This window comes from Labrus mixtus, chromosome 5 (genome assembly GCF_963584025.1).
Source record: "Labrus mixtus chromosome 5, fLabMix1.1, whole genome shotgun sequence".
In the NCBI taxonomy this organism is placed as follows: domain Eukaryota; kingdom Metazoa; phylum Chordata; class Actinopteri; order Labriformes; family Labridae; genus Labrus; species Labrus mixtus.
In genome coordinates, this window is record NC_083616.1 from 11,760,849 (window position 1) to 11,781,776 (window position 20,928).

General features: G+C 37.4%; 1 protein-coding gene across 1 annotated transcript; it reads right to left on the reverse strand.

The window, feature by feature from the left end:
* Positions 1-2,992: 2,992 nt before the first annotated feature.
* On the reverse strand, positions 2,993-14,657 carry adrb3a (adrenoceptor beta 3a). Its single transcript, XM_061037832.1, has 2 exons — positions 12,791-14,657; positions 2,993-4,031 (listed from the first exon to the last, which is right to left on the reverse strand). The coding sequence occupies exons 1-2, from the start codon at positions 14,098-14,100 to the stop codon at positions 4,004-4,006; spliced, it is 1,338 nt and encodes a 445-aa protein (XP_060893815.1). The 5' UTR covers positions 14,101-14,657; the 3' UTR covers positions 2,993-4,003.
* Positions 14,658-20,928: the final 6,271 nt, after the last annotated feature.

A 20,928-nucleotide genomic window follows, 5' to 3' on the forward strand; every position in this document is an offset into this window, starting at 1 on the left:
ATCAAAACGGGTGGGGACTGTGAAAATGAAAGGATCTGTTTTAGTAAAGAACACATCCACATATGTTCACAAGCCTTTAACAATGACAACAAATCAGTTCAACAGGACCCTCTGCTGAATTACATAGCCTTGGTAATCAATTTATAATCAATCACCATCCAACATACAGGTGCAGGGCAAGAGGCAGCATTTAATCATCATTGTTTTGGGGGATTACTTAAAGAGTAGAATTAAAGTGACCTGAAGGTATTTGTTTTGTCAAAAGTATTTCTTGCTTCCATGGGTATCACACAGGCTACATCTTTATTCAGAAAATTTAATTTTTAGACCTCCCAGAGATTTTAGAAATCTAAATTACCTCTTCATCTTGTGATGAAATAACCTTAATGATCCAAATGTGTTTCTGACTATTTAAAATGGGGCAGATTTGAATTCTGTTTGTTCCTGCACCAGCAAAAAAGAGACATCCAGCTTCCCCACAGTGAAAGGCTCTGAAAGGGATATGCTATAACACAACACCTTAGTGATTGTGCATCAGACATCTTTGTCAAAGAGGTTTTTACTTACTGGCAGAAAATCTAGTAGAAGAAAAGGATAACCTACATTTGTGAAACTGTTCAAGAGAAAGAAATCTGTGAGCCTGGCAGGGTGGTTCTCTGTAATGAGGCCAGTAATCAAAAGTAAGTGCACTAGATGGCAATAGATGGTCAGTATGTCAATTAGGTAAGCAGGTGTAATCTAAGGTAGTGCTTTAAAAAAAACAAAAAACTAACTTCCCCAGCCTGGGGAATACATGTAAGGTAAATTATCTGCCTTTGTATTTCAGGGTATTGAGACAGGATGTCATCAGAGAAATAGCTTTGCCTTTTAGTGATACATTTTTCTTTGTGTGATTACGAAACATTAGGACAGAGTCGAGAGTCAGTCTCGATTTTTTTCGATTTATTTTTTTCACATTTTCTTTCCCCTGCTCACACAGCATTGTGGCTGCAGTTAAATATCTGTGGGATATCAGGTTATCTGTATTTGCCCAGCTGTCTGTGGGAATAATTCAAAGTGAGCGCTAAACAAAATATTGAAACAGAAATTCATGGGTGCAAAGGTAGCTGCAAAAATTCTTATAATAAAGCCACTGTTGAGTGTTTAAATCAGTGCTGGTGGTCATGGAGAAAAAAAACCTTTCTCTGGGATAGCTTTTATTAGTAAATAAATGGTAAATGAGCTTGTATTGAGCTAGCTACCAACTGAGCCACAAGCGCACCATAGGATGCATGATGACAGAGGAGACCCTTAGGTAAGGGCTTGAGTCAGCCTAACATGTTGCCAAGTTGAAACCACAATTATTAATCTAATTAAGCTGTTTTTGACTCAGTTTAATTTTTGGGATTTTAACTGGTGAGGCCTGAAGTCTAAGTTTGGCAACAAAGGCCTTTAGTGTGTCTGAAATGTTCTGTGTTTTAAAAATTGAAACTATGCTATAACAGTGGCTCAAAAGAAGCTGATGGATTTAGCCAGTGTAAAAATGTGTAATATAATAAATAATAATTCATCTTATCCAAGCAAACCTTTCAGGACACTCAAACTCTCCATAACGAAACAATAATAATAATAAAAACAGCACAACGATAGTGTGTAGTTTGACCTAAAGGGAAAATGTGGAATATGTAACATTTCTTAATTTAGTCGTAATGGCGGAATCTAATTTTATTTGATTCTTCATCTTCAACCTAATTGCATACTGGTTGATTGTATGCATTTGGATGAACAGTGTTAAACCAAGTTGTCAGTTGTATAAATGTCTTTTGGGGCCCTTTTCCTCATTATTTGTCTGATCAAAAGTCCCAGTGTTACCTCAAGTGGTAGAATTGATCTAATCCAGTTCAAACAAATGCGTAGTTGGAATCAGATGGATCAGTGACATGATAACTGTCCTCACAGAGTTGTTGTGGCTTTTCTTTTGTACTAATTTCAGTTGTCACAAAGCTCGCATGGCAGAGCTCATGCTGTTTTCAGTTTGTTTTGAAATGTCCTGCTTTCAGCTCTTAGTTTATTTATGCAACCTCTAAATTCCTCTCATCACACAAAATCGTTGTTGTGTCTGCTTAAACAGCAGCAACGGAGCCAGGAATAATTTAGGTTTCAGTTGGGGGAGGAATACTTCAAATAAGGAAACTGGATTTGTCTGAAATTTAATATAGCACTACTATCAGCGTTATTTTACACTGATCAGTAGGCTACTACACAGTAGTGTGGGGCTTCTCAGTGTGGGAGTCGACACCCCACAGGGGCTCCGATGATAAATTTGATGGATCTTGAGTTGACAAAATAATGAAAACTAAGAAACATGTATCATTATTAAAATCGTGTTTTTTTGTTCTGAATTTTCTCCATTTCTTTTGAAAACAGGATAGTTCCACATGTCAAAATGTCTGTCTTCGATTAAGGTTTGTATCACTTGTGTTTTGACCTTACTATAGCTTAAAATCTGGAAATGATTGGTTGAAATTGAGTCCAGTAAATATATCTTAAATATCTATTTTGAAGAAGTGGGTACTATTAGTGAAAATTCAGTTCATCAAGATTGTGAAATTACATGAAATTACTATCTTGAAGTCACGCCCAGTGTGTGGAACCCACACAGCGGGGAACGACATACAGGAAAGGAGCCACAGGTCGGACCCGAACCCGGGCCACACTGCCCAGAGGACCACAGACTCCAACCTGTGGCTCCTTTCCTGTTTGTTGGTCCCCACTCTCTCTCTCACAGATTTCCTCATATATCCACTTTCCTATATGGGGGAAAGAAAGCCCAAAAAACATTTACATTTTCAAAATGGCGAATCCAATTAATCCGTATTTTGATTAGAAGAAGAATAATTGACTGCTTCTAAGTTGCGTTCAGTTATGATTAACATTATTGCAGCCCTTCTTTACCTCTTAATTCCTCATAGTGGGGAGTTTGCACACAGATCACACATGACCCAAATTACACAGATTTATGTTTTTATTTCTCAATGTAACAGATGATGAAATTTAGGCAAAATGCATGCATTAGAAGGTGTTTCAATCTAACAAAATAGTGAATGTTATGGGGGTGATGTTTCCTCCATGAAGTCCATTATTGTTACACATTTCAGTGGTAGACTTTCTTATGAGCTTGTCTATACCATGGCCACTCAGAGAATGTCAAAATGCTAGGGAGGTTATGGTAACATTTAGCAAGTTCCCTTTAGTTCTTAATACTGTACCTTGAAAAATGTTTTACACTGATGGTTTATTGTTGATCATGAAAGTTGACCTGTTCTGGGATTTGAACAGTCGGCCAATCGGAATACACATTTCTTTTAGCCATGGTATAACAATTTAGGGTATTGTAAGAAAAACAGCTATCGTGGGAACACAAAATGCTGGCTCAAAACAGAAAGATTCAAGGATCAAACCCATTATATTTGAATACTTGAATGTGTAGCCTTTTATTCACAGCACATATTAAACTGAAGAATTTGTGCCACAAGCAGTTTGGTTTCTGTTTGGACAATGAAGGCAGCCTTGTCTTGTATTCAGTTAGACAATATTTGTATTTTGCTACAAATTCAGTGTATCATAAATAGATAACTTATCAGATAATGAAAGTCATATTTCGAAAGTTGCACTACAATGCATTTCAACTTGCATTAACGTATTGTCTTACTCAGGATGGAAGAGTCTTTTCAAAACAGTATTTAGGCAACACACTTGGAGGTTGAACTTTTGTGTCACCTAGCATCTGTGCAGTGCCTATTCGTTCAGTTTCTGCGTCCACAGTGACACTTACAGTGTTCCTGTATGGACCAAATCAGCCGTTTCACTACAGTCAGTCCAGTTGTATCGTTAGGGGTGAAACTCTGTCAGGCGCAATGGTAGTACACTTCATTCGCTTGTCAGTGCTGTTTGGTCTCAGCCTTTTCCAGGAATCACAGTTACAGCTGGAGAAGATTGTTTCAGTAGCACAACATTTTACAGTTCATCCATCCTTCTCCTGCAATGTGAAGCTGAAAAGAGAGGAAAGTATTAGCATGTAGGGCTTCTATTGACATGAACATTATTACGTCAAAACACATAGATAAATCTCACATTACCAAGTGTATTTAAAGTAAGGCCTAACCGATATGGGATTTTCTGGGGGGAATACCGATATCAATATTATAGAGAGAATAAATCTGATACCGATATGTTGGTCAATATCTTTCTTAGATCTGTAGCTATAAATAATATAGATATACATATTTATTGTGTTGATCCCTAAAATGCAGTTATCAAACACTTGGAAATGAAGACACGATGGTCACTCAACAGGAAAGTAACTGCGCATGTACTCTGGAGAGTGATAATGTACTCTGGAGAGTGATAATGCTTGTTGTAATCCATATAGCACACTCTGCTGGTGAAAGAGAAATGCTAGTGTAGTCAAATAAAACTCAAATGAAATGCATTTGACTGGTGAATTAATCTAGTCATATCGGGGCATATCTGCGATAAAATTAGCCGATACAGATAGTCACTTGATATGCTAATATCGGCCATTATTATCGTCTGACTGATTAATTGGTCGGGCTCCAATTTAAATAGTGTTTGTATAAGTGATTTTTTATGCTTATTACCTATGAGAGAAGGCAGAAAATACAATGACAGTATCCAACATTGATCAATTAGTACAGCTTTTGCTTTTTTAATCCTTCTCTGTTCAATCATTATAAAGATGGTTTGATATTTTAGTGTCATTGTTTTTGTAAAAGTGGAAAGCACCTGATACTGAAGTCAGCTCTGTCATTAAAAACCTTGTTTGTGTGCAGCTCAGTGAGTATTGACTAAAATGAGCTTTTATTGAGTGAATAGTTAGCCTGGGTTGATCAGGTTCTATGAGATGAAAAAGCTACAAGACAATGACAACAACAGTGTGTCGTTTACCTATTTCCTTTTTAGTTCCTTTTTTCTTATTTAAAACAGAAAGTAATGCAAAGTAACCCTCGTCTATTAATACTTCATGATACTTCTTTTCTAACAAAACAGGAATTCTGATGCTATCACCTCCACTGAACATGTCTCCACAGGAAGACATAAACTACCTGGAACTGTAAGCTTCACAGAAATGTGAATGCATGTAGGGAGAAATATGCAGGAAACCATTAACAATGCGGCTTCAACAGAACTAACAAAGTGCTGTGGAACCTTTTTTTTTTTTTACAGTTTGTACAGTAAATCACTGGAGGCTTTGGTCGGTTTCAGCAGTGTTTTATAGTGAGGACTAAGTTAAGGGTGATGCATTTGGATCATATTTAATTGGCAAAGACTCTACAGGATGTTAAAGGGGACATATTATGAAAAATGCACTTTTACAGTGTACAACCTGAGTGTCTACCGACCCACAAAATGTGTGTTTGGAGTGGAAGGATATGAATGCATAAGGGCCTGTGTCCACAGACAGCCCCCACAACCTCAGTTTCAGAGCGCTCATCATTGTTGCTAAGTTACATAGGTTAACTTGTGTTTCCCTCCGTTGTGACAGTTAAGTCAATTTTAAAAGCTCTGTGTGCTTAATATTTTACTTAATTCAAGGAAATATCACTAACGACAGCTTGTCCAGGCAGTAGCAACAGATTTACACCTGGAAATGGTACCCTCTAAAAGAAGAGAAGGATTAACTTCTCCTGCGCCATTGTTGTTGACAAAGCTGTTATCAGAAGTCCTGCCCCTTCTTAACTTAGATTTATTTATTTATATCCTGTGTTATCACCAAACCAAGGGATGAGAATCGCATCAGCATCAGAGAGAGTACTAAGTCTGTCGTAGTGTATGTTGTAGTCAAATCTTTTGTTTTGTTTAAACACACTATAATCATTCATAACTTTCAACTTTAACATAATTCAAACTGGTCAATAATATGAAGGTTCAGACTACAGTTGTCATTAATAAAAAAATTGAGACCAAAATGATTTGTTGTGTACCAATCTGAACATGTTTAGTACTGCTTTAAAGTTTGGCATTTTAATATGGGGACTAATGGAGATTGACTCGCTTATAGAATGAGCCTCAAGTGGTCCCTCAAGGAACTGCAGATTTTGGCACTTTTGTGTTGGCTTTATGATTCAATTCCTGAGGTTGCTGCTTGATTTAGATGAACTGAGAGATGTTTCATATATTTGTCCACGCAGTGCAAAAAAGAATACATCATCCAGTGAATCAGTAAAAGGTTTCAAAAAATGACAATGCAAAATGGTTTTTCAAATGGTTTGATGTTTCCAAACCTCTGAAATGAAAAATGAAAATGTAAAGGTTATTTCAGTCATCCTTAATAGTGAGATTTCTATAGAAATAGAGTATTAATTTTGTGAATAATAATCCTTTTGTTGTAATACACAGACTTCATTGTAAATATTAGTTTTGTAGAATTGCTTTCAGCTGCTGTTGAACAACGAAAGTATACAACATAAACTAAAAATGCAACATAAACAATAAACTAAAACCCCTCTGTCTTTACCATGTTGAGTTGCACCGTTTAAACCCCCACATGCCTTTGTTGAAGGAGTGTGCTTTAGTGTTATTGGCTCTGATATCAGCCAGGCTTGAAAGGTAGAGTTGAGGTTTCCCACAGGTCAATACTACCATGTTTTGATTTACTCTGCTTCTTGTTTCATGATATCTTACACTTGATCCTGCTCTAAGCTAACTTAAGGCACCTCATAGTACGGAGAAGATAAAAAAAACATTGCATAATTCAGGGCACATGGAAAACCAAAGATGTCCCACCATTCCATCTTAAAAATCCTATAAAATATCAGGATGCCTAAATACCGGTGTGTGCCAAAAGCTCTGCAGTGCTTTAACTTATCACACCAACATTTAGGCTGCTTGAAATCACACTGAGCTAACGGAAGAACAAGCTTGTCAGTCATAATATACTCTTAAGTTCTTAAACATATAACTAATTCTGCACAGAACATGATGCATTAGAGACGGCTGTTTACAGATTTTTGTAAATGTGTAGTGACCATTAATACACATTTTGCTCCAATATTAACTGCAGGCTGTATCTTCAAACTCAGACAGCAATAACACAGTGTCCATTAATACACTTTGGGAGGGTACAGCACGCCTGGGTGGCAAACACAATTATATCTAATGACACAGTTTGCAGAGTTGCACACAGTTTCCTAAAAACAGAGATGTCTGCTTTATAAACACAGTGTCCTTTTAGATTTGTCCTCATGAAAGTCAGGTTATATGTCTGAAATATTTACATACTCATTGAGAGTAATGAGCCACTCATGCTGTCTAAGGTGGTCAGTATTTACACTGGAAATGGCATCCTCCACCATCGCTCTGTGCTTTGTCTCACATGCTGAGAATATTAACACAATATATCCTAATATTAGGAATGCACCACTGTATCGGTTGAACATCTGTATCAGGCGATACTTTCCCTGTAGATAGACGGCTCATCGGCAAATAACGTAGCATTCATGGACAAATGCGAAAGAAAATGTTGACTGTGTGGGAGTATGATATACGTTTGAGAAAGATCAGCAACATACTGTTGCCCCAGTAACAATGACAGAAGACCAGTGAATCCACCAATTTTCTTAGCTCAACAGACAAAGAGCAAAAAGAAGTGATGAATCTCTCATTAAACCATCAGCTCAGTTGTTATTTCAAACAATACGTTCAGTATCAGCCCTGACTGAAAACATGTCAGTGTTTAATTACTGTGGGAGCAGATTTGATTAGTTTGATACCAATGAAAGAAGAGTCTCTAAAGATCTATTCTCAGCCCCTGCACTGCTTATTGTGTCGTTTCAGATGTTGCTCTGGAAATAAATCTGGACTGATACTTTTGCCGATAGTGCCTGTTTTTTCACATGATATCCTATTACTTTTTTAAATCTTCAATAGTTTTTCTAGACTACATTTCATGACCATGCATGCCATGTTTTCAGTTATTAAGCTCTTTTCTCAGCCTCTTAGCAACATATTGTTTCGTCATTGCCTTCTTTGTGTCTCTTTAAACTTTAAAGACCAGTAAAGATGTTGCAAAAAACACATCTTCTGAAGAGTATGAGCTTTACAATACCGATATGAGGCTCTCACACGCTTGTATGGCTCCTGTGCTCTTGATCTGTGGGATATTTTACGTGTTAAAATCTTGTGTTCTTAATCATGGGGGGAAATGTGATAAACCTGATTAATATCAAAGCTTGAAAATATATCCCCTAAATTCCATACCTCCAATAAACATATCTGCACTAAATAGACATCCTTTTGAGCATTAAAGTTTCCGCTTTAATGACCAGAGAGATCCTAGCCAGTGACCATGAAATAAGAGTTCACAGTTACCCAGGGAGTCTATGAAAAACTGCATGTCATTGAGTGTTGTGCATACGTGACTAAAGCTGAAGGCTGCTGTATGTTGATAAGGGCAGCAGTGATATGCCTGCATGTATTTCTGGGAAAACAACGTTACTATTGATGATGGCAATCCTGCGCAGTTCAGCGCAGTGCATAGCAGCACACTTTTCTTTAGCAACTGTCATGTCAGTGGGATTGTTTCCCTTTTAAAACTGCTGTTGCATGCTGTCTCAGGCTATAAAAAAGTATGAAGCTCAATTTCTCTTGGGTGTTGCTAGGTTAAATAGAAATTGACTGGGGAGCACATGGTACTGTAGCTTTCAGATGCCTTTCGGGGCATTAATTAATCAAAAACTACCCAAGCTGTTCATATATGTACATATATATATCCTATTCCTTTCTTTAACCTGAGCTGTGGCCCGGCCAGAGTCACTCCCAAACGGCTGGTCTCACTTATGATTGTTATCCTGCTCAAAGCTGAGGGTGAGTCCGTTAAACCTTTCCTTTGGGCTGATTTACTACAGAACACACCAGCCTCCTTTTAAGGAAGACTTTTATATGCTCCTACATGTTTCCCCTTTTACAGTCCCACTGATTTTGTCTGTTAAAATCCACTGAGAGGGTGTCATTTAAAGAGAAGAGAAATTATCGAGTGTAAAGTAAATATTTGAAATGAAACATCCCTGAGTCATAAAGCTCTTGGACCAAGAGGCAAGTTTTGCCACTTGTCCAATGAAACTGAAATCTGAATTCGTAATCTGAATCTAACACATGAATTTCAATGTTATGTTCTACAGATGAACTAGTCATTTTGTATTTGTATTTATAAATGGAAACCCAATGGATTGATTTTAACTGGAAGTTTGGAGTTCACACTGACATTTCTTTATGATAGAAATTTCTACATGCAGCCTACATTTTTTTTTTAAATATACTGTTGGTGTTCTCAAAACCTTCATATAGGAGATATTAACCTACATGGTTGTACATAATAGTTATTATACGTTTTTACAAGTTGAATAATAATACTTATTAGGTAAAGTTTATTTTATGTCTAACATTGCTTTTAAAGCTGCACTGCTGTATTAACATCTGAAACTTATTATACAACGAACACAAAGCTTCCTGGAAATGAAAACTTGAAATCAAACTTTTCTCAAATTTGATATTCAACATTTTTTATAGTTTGTTAAAAAAAGGAACTTTGCAAAAAATGAAAGGAATTATTCATGGTATAATCCATACAGCCAGCATTTGCTAGATAATTATTGTTAAAAAATAATATAGTGTCTTTGGTCAGCTGTTCATATGGAATGTTCACTGATGATTTTTAAACAGGGTTTTATGATTTTATGTTAATTGCCCTTATTGGTTATGATAGAATCATTGATACTGGGATTTTTCATTTTCATGTTAACAGTTTGGATTTTCTTGATCTACTTGCTTCCCTCAATGTTACTTAGCATGTATACAATACCACACACATTGAGATACTCTGGATTTAGTTATTACAAAGGACATTGACATTGACAGTTCATCCATCACCCAAGTCTCTGTTACTGATCTGTTTTATCTTTATTATCACCACCCTTACTGTTTCAAATGAGAAACATGAAACTGTTGTTGTGACACTAAACATTAATGATGGTGTTATTGAGAAATGATCACATTTGGTAAATACTCTTCCTCCATCCACATCCAGATCACTTAATGGCCTAGTTAATCATTTTAATGACAATTTCCATAAAAATGTTTTTTTGTCAAAATAAATTGTTAAAAAGCTGAGAGCTGTTGGAGGAAAAGCGAACTACACATTATTTAAAACATTTTTAAGGATCAAGGTTATATTTTCAATAATGCAGTCAGGAAATAGAGACAAGTCCACTTCTGTAAGATCATTTTAGAGCATTTAAAACAATCCCAAAGTTATTTAGTCCACCACTGACAGACAATAGGTTCTCATTGAACTCATCACTTAAATGTGAAGAATTTGCTGACTTTTCTTTATAACGATGAAAATTGTCTTCTCGAATATTATTTTAAATCGTACAGGTCATAGCACCTGGGTTCTCCCTGCCCTTGGGCCTCCGGTAATGTTGCCATGCCCTGTTTCGAGACCAGGGTGGTCTCCCTGCTGAAAGGTGTTAACGACGTCAGGATGATTGTAGATGAAAAAAAACAAAAAACAATGTGGCAGTCCTTCTTTTAGACCTCAGCACAGCATTCATCACAATCGGCCATGACATTTTTATCACCAGACCTGAGAAATGGGTGAGTCTCTCTGACCATTTTTTAGTCTGGTTCATTGCTTATCTATTTTTTACACCGTTTTATGTCAGCCTCAGTGTGTGTCATAGACTCATGGTTTTAGACATGGCATTCATCAAGGAAGCATTCTTGGACCTATTTTATTTTCACTAGCAATATCCACAGCTAGACCAAAATGCTGCAGCCAGAATCCTACACGGGGGAAAAAAGGACCACATAATTTCACTTTTAATAAATCTGCACTGGCTTCCTGTTTGTTTTCAAACTGATTTTAAATGCATTCACTGGTTTTAAAGCTTTATATGCTCAATATATCACTGGTCTTCTGCCATTGTTTTCCAGACAGATAAGAGGTCCTCGATTGCTTCCCTTTTGAATGTGTCTCACGTGTCCCACACAAGCACCAGTAAGAGAGCTTTTTGTTTTGTATTCCCTAAACTCTGTCACTCACTGCCCCTGGATATTAAAATGGCGAGCTCTTAAAAGTTTTTAAAAGGAAACTTAAGACACATCTTTTTAATCAGGCTTTTAATTCTGGGTAATTTTACAGCATTGTTCAATGTTTTAATCACTGTATGAATTTTATATCGCTGGTACTTTGTCTTATTTTACTTTTCACTGATTTATTTGATTGATTATTACTATTTTAATATTTTTATAGTATAGATTTGATTACTTTTTAATTAAGAATTCTTATTTATGTTTTTTTTATATCAATCTAATACCCGCTTTCTTTTTTAATATTCTATAATTGTATCTAATAAAATGAATTTGTGTTGTTATTCCTGCCTGTTTGTTCTTTTGAAGCACTGTGGGCTGCATCTTTTCTGTATGAAAGGTGCTCTATAAATAAAGCTGAGCTGAGTTCAGTTTCCAAAAATAATAATGAAACCAAGAACTAAGCTGTCCAAACCCACTTAACCCGTGTAACAGAGGGTGATCTTATTGGCTGTCAGTGGTGTAAACAGCCTCTCAGTTCTGGGGGGAGTCTTGTACATTAGTGATAAAGATTTATCAGCTGCAGGGGGTGCTGGGCTGGGCACACTGAGGCCCACTGACAGGCACAGATACACACTAACATTTGGAAGCATCAGACATGCAACTGTCCCAAACAGCAGCCAACACTTACGACATGATTTATTTTCTGCACTGTTCCAATAAATATATTTACTTGTGGACTGACAAATGTAAAATAAACCAAATATGGATTTCTACTTTTAGGAATGTCATAATGGGAAGTAAAACTCAATTCCTATTATTATTATACAGACTATTTGCAACATCCTAAAAAGTGACTAGGATGAATAGATAATGTAAAAAGTGTGGTCCTGTTTATCATTGATGGTTGAATCATTGATGTATTAAAATGTACCTTTGAAGAAGCAAATAATTACTATGATTTACTAACTTGATAAATACATTTAAACAAAAAAATCTTATTAAATGTGTTTAAACATATTTTTCGCAATTGTTATTTCCCTGAAAAAAGAACATGGATATATTTTTGTCAAACTGAAACAAGCTATTGGCTCTCTGTAGTTATCTATGTTTTTGTAACTTGATTGTGCATTCATGTTCCAATCTGTAAAGCATGTACAAAATTCACTAAGTAATGTGAATAGTTAATGTAGCGGAAAATTGATTCTACACTCTCGAGTCTTCACACTTCTGCTTCACTGTGCAAATGATGTGCTCACAAGTCACGTGATAGGACCCTTACACAACATTATTCTTTAATGGGGAAAAAAACTTTAAGATTCCAAAGAAGTAGCCAAAGATCACTGTGGCATCAGTGTCATGCAGATTTGATCAAATGGCTATGTCTTTACATTCAAACCAGATTGACTTTGATGCAATAACATACAAGTTTATCATTTACTTTTATATAAATACGTATATTTTTTGATCATCTTGTTAATTGAAAACTTTCATAAACAAGGACACTGAAAGGTAAAACACTAAATGCACTTGTTCAAGACTTTCTAGTTATTGCTGGTGTGTTTCCATCAATTGTTGATCTTGTACATAATACAGTTAACTGTTTACAGTTAACTTTTTTTTCTTGGTGTAGTATTTTGTCCATCATGTAGAAAAAATAATTAAAACTTTGTGTAACATAAGAAAAGCTAAAGGAACTTACAATGTGGTCTCTGGTTCTGAAGTCTGACTGAACTGTGTGCTGCCGTTGGACTGCAGAGGACCAGAGGAAACCTCCTCACTTTTGCTGCTTCCCTGAGTACTGGTCAGGCTCTCATTTCCCTCCATCATACTGGTTGGAGTTTTCTGGAAAGAGCCGGCTGTGCTTGAATCAGTCTGCCACAGAAAGCATGAGCAGCGAGTCCGCAGCTCTTTATAGAAAGTATTTAGCCAGAGGGCAGACAGCCACGGACAGCCCAGCAGGTTCTTGAATGCTGTACGAAACTCCGGACTTCTGCAGTAGATGATGGGATTAAGCCCGGAGTTGATGTATCCCAGCCAGTTTAACAGTCTGAAGATCCTCTCTGAGGGGATGCTTTTGTCAAACGCGTTGATGATATTGGCAACAAAGAAAGGCAGCCAGCACACAGTGAAGGTCCCCATGATGATCCCCAAAGTCTTGAGGGCCTTATGCTCTTTTACAACCATTAGCCGTGATGGCCTACGCTTGGAGCTCTTTCTCCGTTCTGTGCTGTTGCAGTTGTTGGACCCGACCCACACCGATGGTAGGACATTGTTTATGTGGGGGGGAATTTGTATCCGTGCTGTCGGACACTTGTTCTGGAACCGCATTCGATTCTTATCAATTAGCCGAACCTGCCGTGTGGCTATTAGAAAAACTTTAGCATACAAAAATATCATTATGAGAAGAGGAATGTAAAAAGACACAGTGGAAGATATAATAGCAAAGGCCCTGTTAGTCACAAAGTCACAGCATTTTGGGTCATCGTAGCAACTCTTTGTTGCTTCATCGTCTTCATCACGCCAAAACCCTTTCATAATCGGTACAAAAGAGATTAAGGCGGACACAACCCAAACTAAACAAACTATTAATCTTGATCGCCGCTTATTGAGAAGAACCTTGTGTCTGAGTGGCCTCGTAATGGCTATGTACCGATCCACTGCTATGACACAGAGAGTTTCTATGCTGGCTGTCACACACAGTACATCCACAGAAGTCCACACATCGCAAAATGTTTCACTGAGCAGCCAGTTTCCACTCACCACTATGGAAGCCCCCAAAGGCACCACCAGGACCCCCATAATGAGGTCGGCACACGCCAGTGACATAATAAAAATGTTTGTGGTTGTCTGAAGCTGTAAAGTTCGAGTTATGGCGATGATGACCAGCAGGTTTCCAACCACTATTGTCAGTACGATGGGGACCAGTATGACGAGGATCCAGGGTCCCAGCGCAGGGTGGTAGGGAGCTGTTGAGTTTGTTGCATTTGAATCACTCAGGTAGCCTTCCATTATTTACCCACTCAACTCAGTAAGAAGAAGTTGAAGGTGTGTTTTTCAAGTCCAAGGTTGCATAAACAGAATCTAGTTTTCTAACAAGCATCATTAATTTGCTTTTATATAAAGTTCCCTCACCAAATAATCATTCTTTTTGCCTACATTTCAAACTCTGGGAAGCTTATGTTGCTGTGATCAAAAGGCAAAAGTTTCATTCCATGTTTCCAAAGTCGTGATTGTTTCAGGAAGTCCTTCTGGTGTAGGCAACAGCAACATGTTCACCCAAAAAAAAAAGGATCCAAACTATCCACAAAGCCGAAACAATATTAGTTCACAGAGTTGCAAAACTTTCAAAAATCCTGGAAACGATAAGTTAAAAAAAATAAAGTTTGCGCGAGTAAAACCCACCCATGTCCATGTAAATACATCCACTGGGATTAGAGTAGTTTGCATTGTTTTCATTGAGTCCTGCAGGAGCCCCACAATGCCACAGTTGGGCTGTTGAAGATCAAGCAACAGTGACGCTGCTGCAAGAACCACCAGAGAGCACCAGTGTGGTCTCTCTCTCTCTCTCTCTCTCTCTCTCTCTCTTTCTCTCTCTCTCTCTCTCTCTGTTCAGGTTGTCCAAGATTGTATTGGCTCTCATCACACCCTGCCTGAAGGCAGAGGGGTGGAGTTAAAAATATGTGCCTCGGTGGAGAAGCCATGAAGGGATCAGTACCCTTATAGAGCCACAAAAACAGGAGAACAATCGCACACACACACACACACACACACACACACACACACACACACACACACACACACACACACACACACACACAAATCAACTGTATTGAATTATAGGCAGAGATCTGATCTTTGTGACACTTACTTTGCTTTTCTTGTAAGGTTTGACATATGTAATGACCATAATTGTTATTTAATGTCACTGTTGTTGCATTGAGTGTAACAGCCATGCTAAACTTGTTAACCCATTAACTTTGTCAGTCACCTGACTGTTTTAACAATGGAACAAGGTTTCCCTACTATTGGCTTTTGTCCCCACTTTCAAATAATTCTGGACAAACTTCGACTCACTTACATTTTTCATCACTTACTTAAACACCATCTGTCCAGTAAACACAAACTCATTGGCAAGTTTGGCTTTTTAACCGTGATAATAGCTAATGAGTTTCACATAAATATTACCAGTCCAAGGGTTTCCAAAGGTTTATTTATGATACAGTTTGTGGTCTACTTTGCAGACCACAAGGCACGAGGCACCCCCAACTGTACAGAACAGGAAATAAATGCCCTTCCTTTGACTCAAAACAGTGAAAGAAAATAATAGATTGCTATCTCAATGTTACTCAAGTTGGGGCACTGAAGAAGAACAATCAGGCAAATGCCTTGCATGCGATTAACTTCAGATATTCAGCGCTGGGCTCTCTTGTCACCGGGCAGTTCCTTCTTTGGTCTGAACAACTCGACAACTGCAGCTGTGATTACTCTGCTTTTGTTCTCACCTTACTTTAACTTTATAACAAGTTAAACAAGGGAATACTTGTTGGCAGTCATAAACCTTTCATGATGAGTTGATGATGATATTTCTATTTTGATTTATTCATATTTCAGGATTTTTTATTTTATACAACTACTTTTCATTTTTTCACATCAACAAAAAACTGAAGCTAGACATGGCTTACTGGAGCTTTATAGTGAGTTTAAACTTATTGTTAAGCTGCCTTGCCAACAACGTTGCTATTTTTGTTCTCTCTTATCCCTCTCAAGCATCTTTTTCATCCTATGCAATGCACACATGCTCAGCACAAACAGAAGACCAACAGTTAACAGCTAGCTGGTTGACATGAATCAGCTAAACAAGACAGATATTTACGAAAAAAGACCGAAAAAGAGACCTTGAATAAAGTAAATATCGGTCTTACATTCATCATGTGGCATAAAATGTCCCTTTAGATCAGTGTTTCCCTAACTGTTTCTGCCGGGCCCCCCTTTTGCAGATGAAATTATTTTCAAGCCCACACAACCCTCACCATACACATCAAGACATTAACATATATCTATGTGCACTGATCACACTGTCAGTCACGCCCTTTAAAAAAAAAAATGTTTTTCTATTTTTTATTTATTTCAAACATTGTCTATAAAAGTGACTAATGTTTTACTTCCAGTCCTCAAATTAGAAAAAAACCTTCGCACATCCACTTCACAAGACAGGTGCATAGGAGAGCAATGTGTGCATCAAAATCTTAAAGATATAACCACCAATATGTCTATAAGTGCGCTCCTTTCCCGCAGCCTAACGTTATCTTCGCCAACGTCATTTACCTTGAGCAGTTTATTTCCCCATAAAATTAGCCAAGCAGACATGTGATGTTAATAAAATGCCTATTACCAACATACTATTTATTCCCTCACCTCAATATTCAAAGGACCTGCAGCTGCTGTGACTGTCCTCCTGTTGTCGGCACCGGGAGAACAACGTCTGGCACTGCATCAGGTTTTAGCTTGGCCAATTTAGAAAAACCCAGTTCCACTTCCATGATGTTGGAAAAACAATCTTTGGAGAAGTGATGGTTGCACTACCAAGCTGTAGGAGGGAGGTCACGGTCTGGTATCCCCAAAGCAGGCAGCCACTGGCGCCTAATTTCCAGGTCCGCCGTAAAGCTGTGCAACCCGGAGCTGCTACTGCAGTCGGGGCAGAAACTGCCGACCCATCCTGGCCACTATCTAATAAATATTCTAAAAACTAAATGCTACATCAAACAACTAACTAAGTTTCCTAAAAGTCACTGTGCTAAACTACAAGCTAAAGCTAACCTTCAATTAAAGCTAAGCCACTAGCTAATATTGATAAGATCTAACAACCAATCTACTGCCTACAACCTCCAACTAACTTTGTGAATACTATAAACTCACAACTCTACAATCTACACTAAATTAATCTATACTAACAGCACAATCCAACTACTAAACCACTAAGCTATTGATCATGCACATGATTGCGCAGCTCTCTCAATCCACTTGACTCCCGACAGAATTTTTCAACATTTCTAACACAATATTTTGAATTTCAATACTTTGTACTCAAATGTCGAGATTTGGACTTGAATTGATCCATAACACTACTTAATACTCAAATACAGAGGTTTATAGTTGAAAAAAGTGGTTTTAGGGTTTAGTTACTCTTTAAATCTTTTTTCTTAAGCCTCTTAGTGGCCGAAAATTATTTTATATTTGATGGATAAAATATAGTATTTCAAAATCTTTTGGAAACTTCTGTCAACACATGATTATTTTAACACTCCAGAGGAGAGGAACTCGACAGTCACACAATGTCTCCCTTCCTTTCCGCCTCCTTGGTATTAAGATTTTTTTGTTTTCTGTCTGCACCACTTTGTCACTCATCGGACAGGAAGTTATGGAGCTCTGAGTGCATTTACAGAAGAGAAATAGCGGGTAAAAGCAAAGCACAGGCGTCTTTTAAAAGTTGATGACCAAGAGGCCCCATCTGACGGCATTTCTGCTGATGAAGGTCACTGGGGTGCAGCTGACAGCTTGATGGATGGTCATTTATCTTTGCGTGAGAAGATGCCATTGGTGGATCTGGACCTGGTCCTAGACTAGTCAAGCGTGACAGCTTGCACAAGCTGGCTTGTTGATAGTGGAATAAACTCTGGCAGCTTTCTCACCATCACAAAAAATCTTGCAATGGTAACATGACTGTTCTGTGCATGTTGTGTTATTTGCATGAAAAACTTTTACAATCACTTTGTAGGACTGATGAAAAATACACATCATGTTGTGTAATTTACCCATTTAGATCACATAAGTGAAGTCTGAACAATACATCTGTGATATGTGTTTTACTATGTGCAAATCATTGATAAACACCATCCTCTAGTGCAGCAGTTCCCAACCTATTTTGCCTGCTTACAAACTATTTAGAGGTAGATTTTATGTAACTCTAACAAGAAGACAGGAAGAGATAAAAGTGCATATATGACCCTGTTACACCATATTTGTGTGAAATAATTTGCAACTTTGGACAAACATTTGGCAGCAACTGCACACTCCCTCGGCCCGAAATTACCCAGATTTAAAGTCTGCAGTACAGTCAGGGATTTGTAGAGTTCATGTTGGAAGGCTATAAATCATCCAAGCAGTCATAAGACTTTAAAAAGCCTGTTTATTACACATTTACATCCCACATAAAGTGTATCCTGGGAATGTTTCCCTCCTCTCCATAGAAACCCTTAAGAAGATCTGTTCCAATCAGCATGCATTCATAAAACGGCTGGTATTTCCCTGTTAACAGCAGATAGGAAAGGCCTGATCCATGGTAGCCATCTGGACTTTACGGGATTACATTTCACTTCACATTGCAACCCATCTGGCCCATGCCAACACTCCCATGTTTGGAAAAATCCACACAGTCATTCTCCCACTTGATAAAGCCTAAGGGTGTTAATCTTGCCTTTTTCAGAGTTTGCTTATTATAATTTCTTAAATATGAGAAGTGGATTTATTTTACTGAGTGGATCGATAAGACAATTTTTGGGTCTTCTGATGTGCTGTCAAGTACCTTTCCAGGAGGAGACGAGATATTTAATGGGCTTATCTTAACAAACATAAGGGAGTTAGTGGTAGGGTTGCAAACTCATAAAGGGATCAACTGTTCCTATTTTAATCCGTTCGTCTTATCTGTGTCATTTTTACGATACTAAATGTTTAAACACTCTAAATGCAGATTAAATCACATAATGATTGTATTTGGAATTCTTTACATACCATATATAAACAGATTTTTTAGTCGTTGTGAATTTCTTGTACATCAAATGTTTTGAAATGCCTCCTGAGAGTTTGTTTTGTAGCATTTTTTTTTTTTTTTTAACTTTCTCACAGGAAACTCCACATTAGCTGGAGTGGCTAATGATGACTTGAGGGTGTGGCTGAAAGTCCACAACAGCACCTCCAAGACTCAGCACAAAAACTCTGGTGGGATTTATTTGACAGAATAAAATACATACATATATGTATAATAAAATATACAGAATGGAAAGAAAATGAATAATAGAAGTGAAATTTGACCTGAGAACATTTCTTGCTTGTGTTTGCATCCTGTGGGGGTTAAAGCTCAGAAGCAATTCGTGTGCCAGCATAATATTAAGTACGAGACCGTGTGTGGAGGTGAGGGTGGTGTATCGAATGAGCAGTTCAGTCTTATACAACTATCATGTCGTGAGTAAATTACACTCCTTATTCTGTGAGTGGAAACACATATTGATATTCTGTGGAGTTGCTACTGGTGGCTGCACACAGTAAACACTGTGTAGCCATAGTGGAAAGAATTAATGTTCATCTGTACACTTTCAGGAGAGACCTCTAAATAATTGTCAAGCTATTTCTGGTGCAATATAAGGTACTACATTCTGAATATAAAAATGAATGGATAGAGATTAAATGTTTTAATTCATTTTCAATGGTGACCTCAGCTTTTGCATAATTAATGTCTCAAAGCTTGAAACCTCCTGCTTCTTTTTATGTTTGACAGGTTAAAAAACAGAATTTGCATCCTTCAGTGAATAGTTTTATTTTGTTTTTGGAGATGAATATGCTTAAAATATTGTTAGTTCTCATCTATCTTCTATCCAATCAAGTTTGGCTAAAACCCTCTTGAACAAACCTTAACTTTATCTTCTTTTACTTTTATATAATTAAAAAATGGGGTAATGCAGGCTAGTGTGGCAGGCTAGCTAGCTGTCTGCTACTTATTCAACATTTATGCTAAGCTGACTTGCTGTACCTCTATAGCATATTGTTTAACAGAGAGGGTAGACTATATCTTCTCACCTAACTATGCCCAAAAGCTAATAGATGTATATATTAAAATATTGAACTATTCTTCCCTGAAAATCATCATTATCAATGACATCAGGGAGTCAAAATATACAAAATGGCATTGACTGACAATTCCAAACAAGGGTCACTTCACGAATGAATAGATTCAACTTGAGAAAAAGATCAAACGTTTTATGCCTTCTGTTGCTCCTTGTGTTTTTGTAGGTGCCGGTCATTGGTTGAAGTTGGTAGACTTGATTTCTAACTTCACATCAGCTAGTGTTGTTGCAAACTCTAAAACCTCTGAAGAGGAACCAAAAGAAGTGATGATTTTCTTGGAAACACTGTCTGGAGTCCTTAAGAAATCACTCCACTAGATTTTATGGGCCAATAGATCATTGTTACACAGCTGAGCGTGACATCACCATTTTCCGGTGAGGTCATGCTCAGAGTGGGGAGTTTGAGCAGTGTCAAGTGTCATCTGTGTGAAAATGGCTAAATGGATGAGAACTCTTGTGTAGCACTTTCCTTTAAAAAAAATCAACAAATGAGCTGATAAATTTGCCAGGATCCAGAGAGGAAAAATAAAGAGCAAACTGGACTAAGGCTTATATCCACAATGTTAATGGTAAGAACACTGGTGTCTGCCCACACTCTATTGTAAACATCAAATTTTTGGAAAGTTCACATAATTAAAAATGAACAGTAATATACATTTTAGTACTACAGTAGTAATACAGGATCAGAGTGGATTTTTAGCAAGAAACTTCTAAGTCATGTTTTGGGGAGCTCTGAGACCTATTTACACTTGATGAAAAGGAGTATAATGTGACCTTTAAACAAAAGCTACATGTTTTTCTTTCACAACAGGTTTAGGTGTATCTGTCCATTTCATTATAAAAACTGCCTATCCTGATCAGGGTCACAGAGGATCACAGGGAAGATATTGTGATGTGGTTTGTTTTCTTAACTTAGCTTTGGAACTCCCTCTTGCTTACT

Coding starts and splice junctions, on each gene's coding strand:
- adrb3a (XM_061037832.1), bottom strand. CDS start 14,100: ATGGAAGGCTACCTGAGTGATTCAAATGCAACAAACTCAACAGCTCCC. Junction 4,032..12,790: donor TCAGAACCAGAGACCACATT/GTAAGTTCCTTT, acceptor CTCTCTTTTCAG/CTTCACATTGCAGGAGAAGG.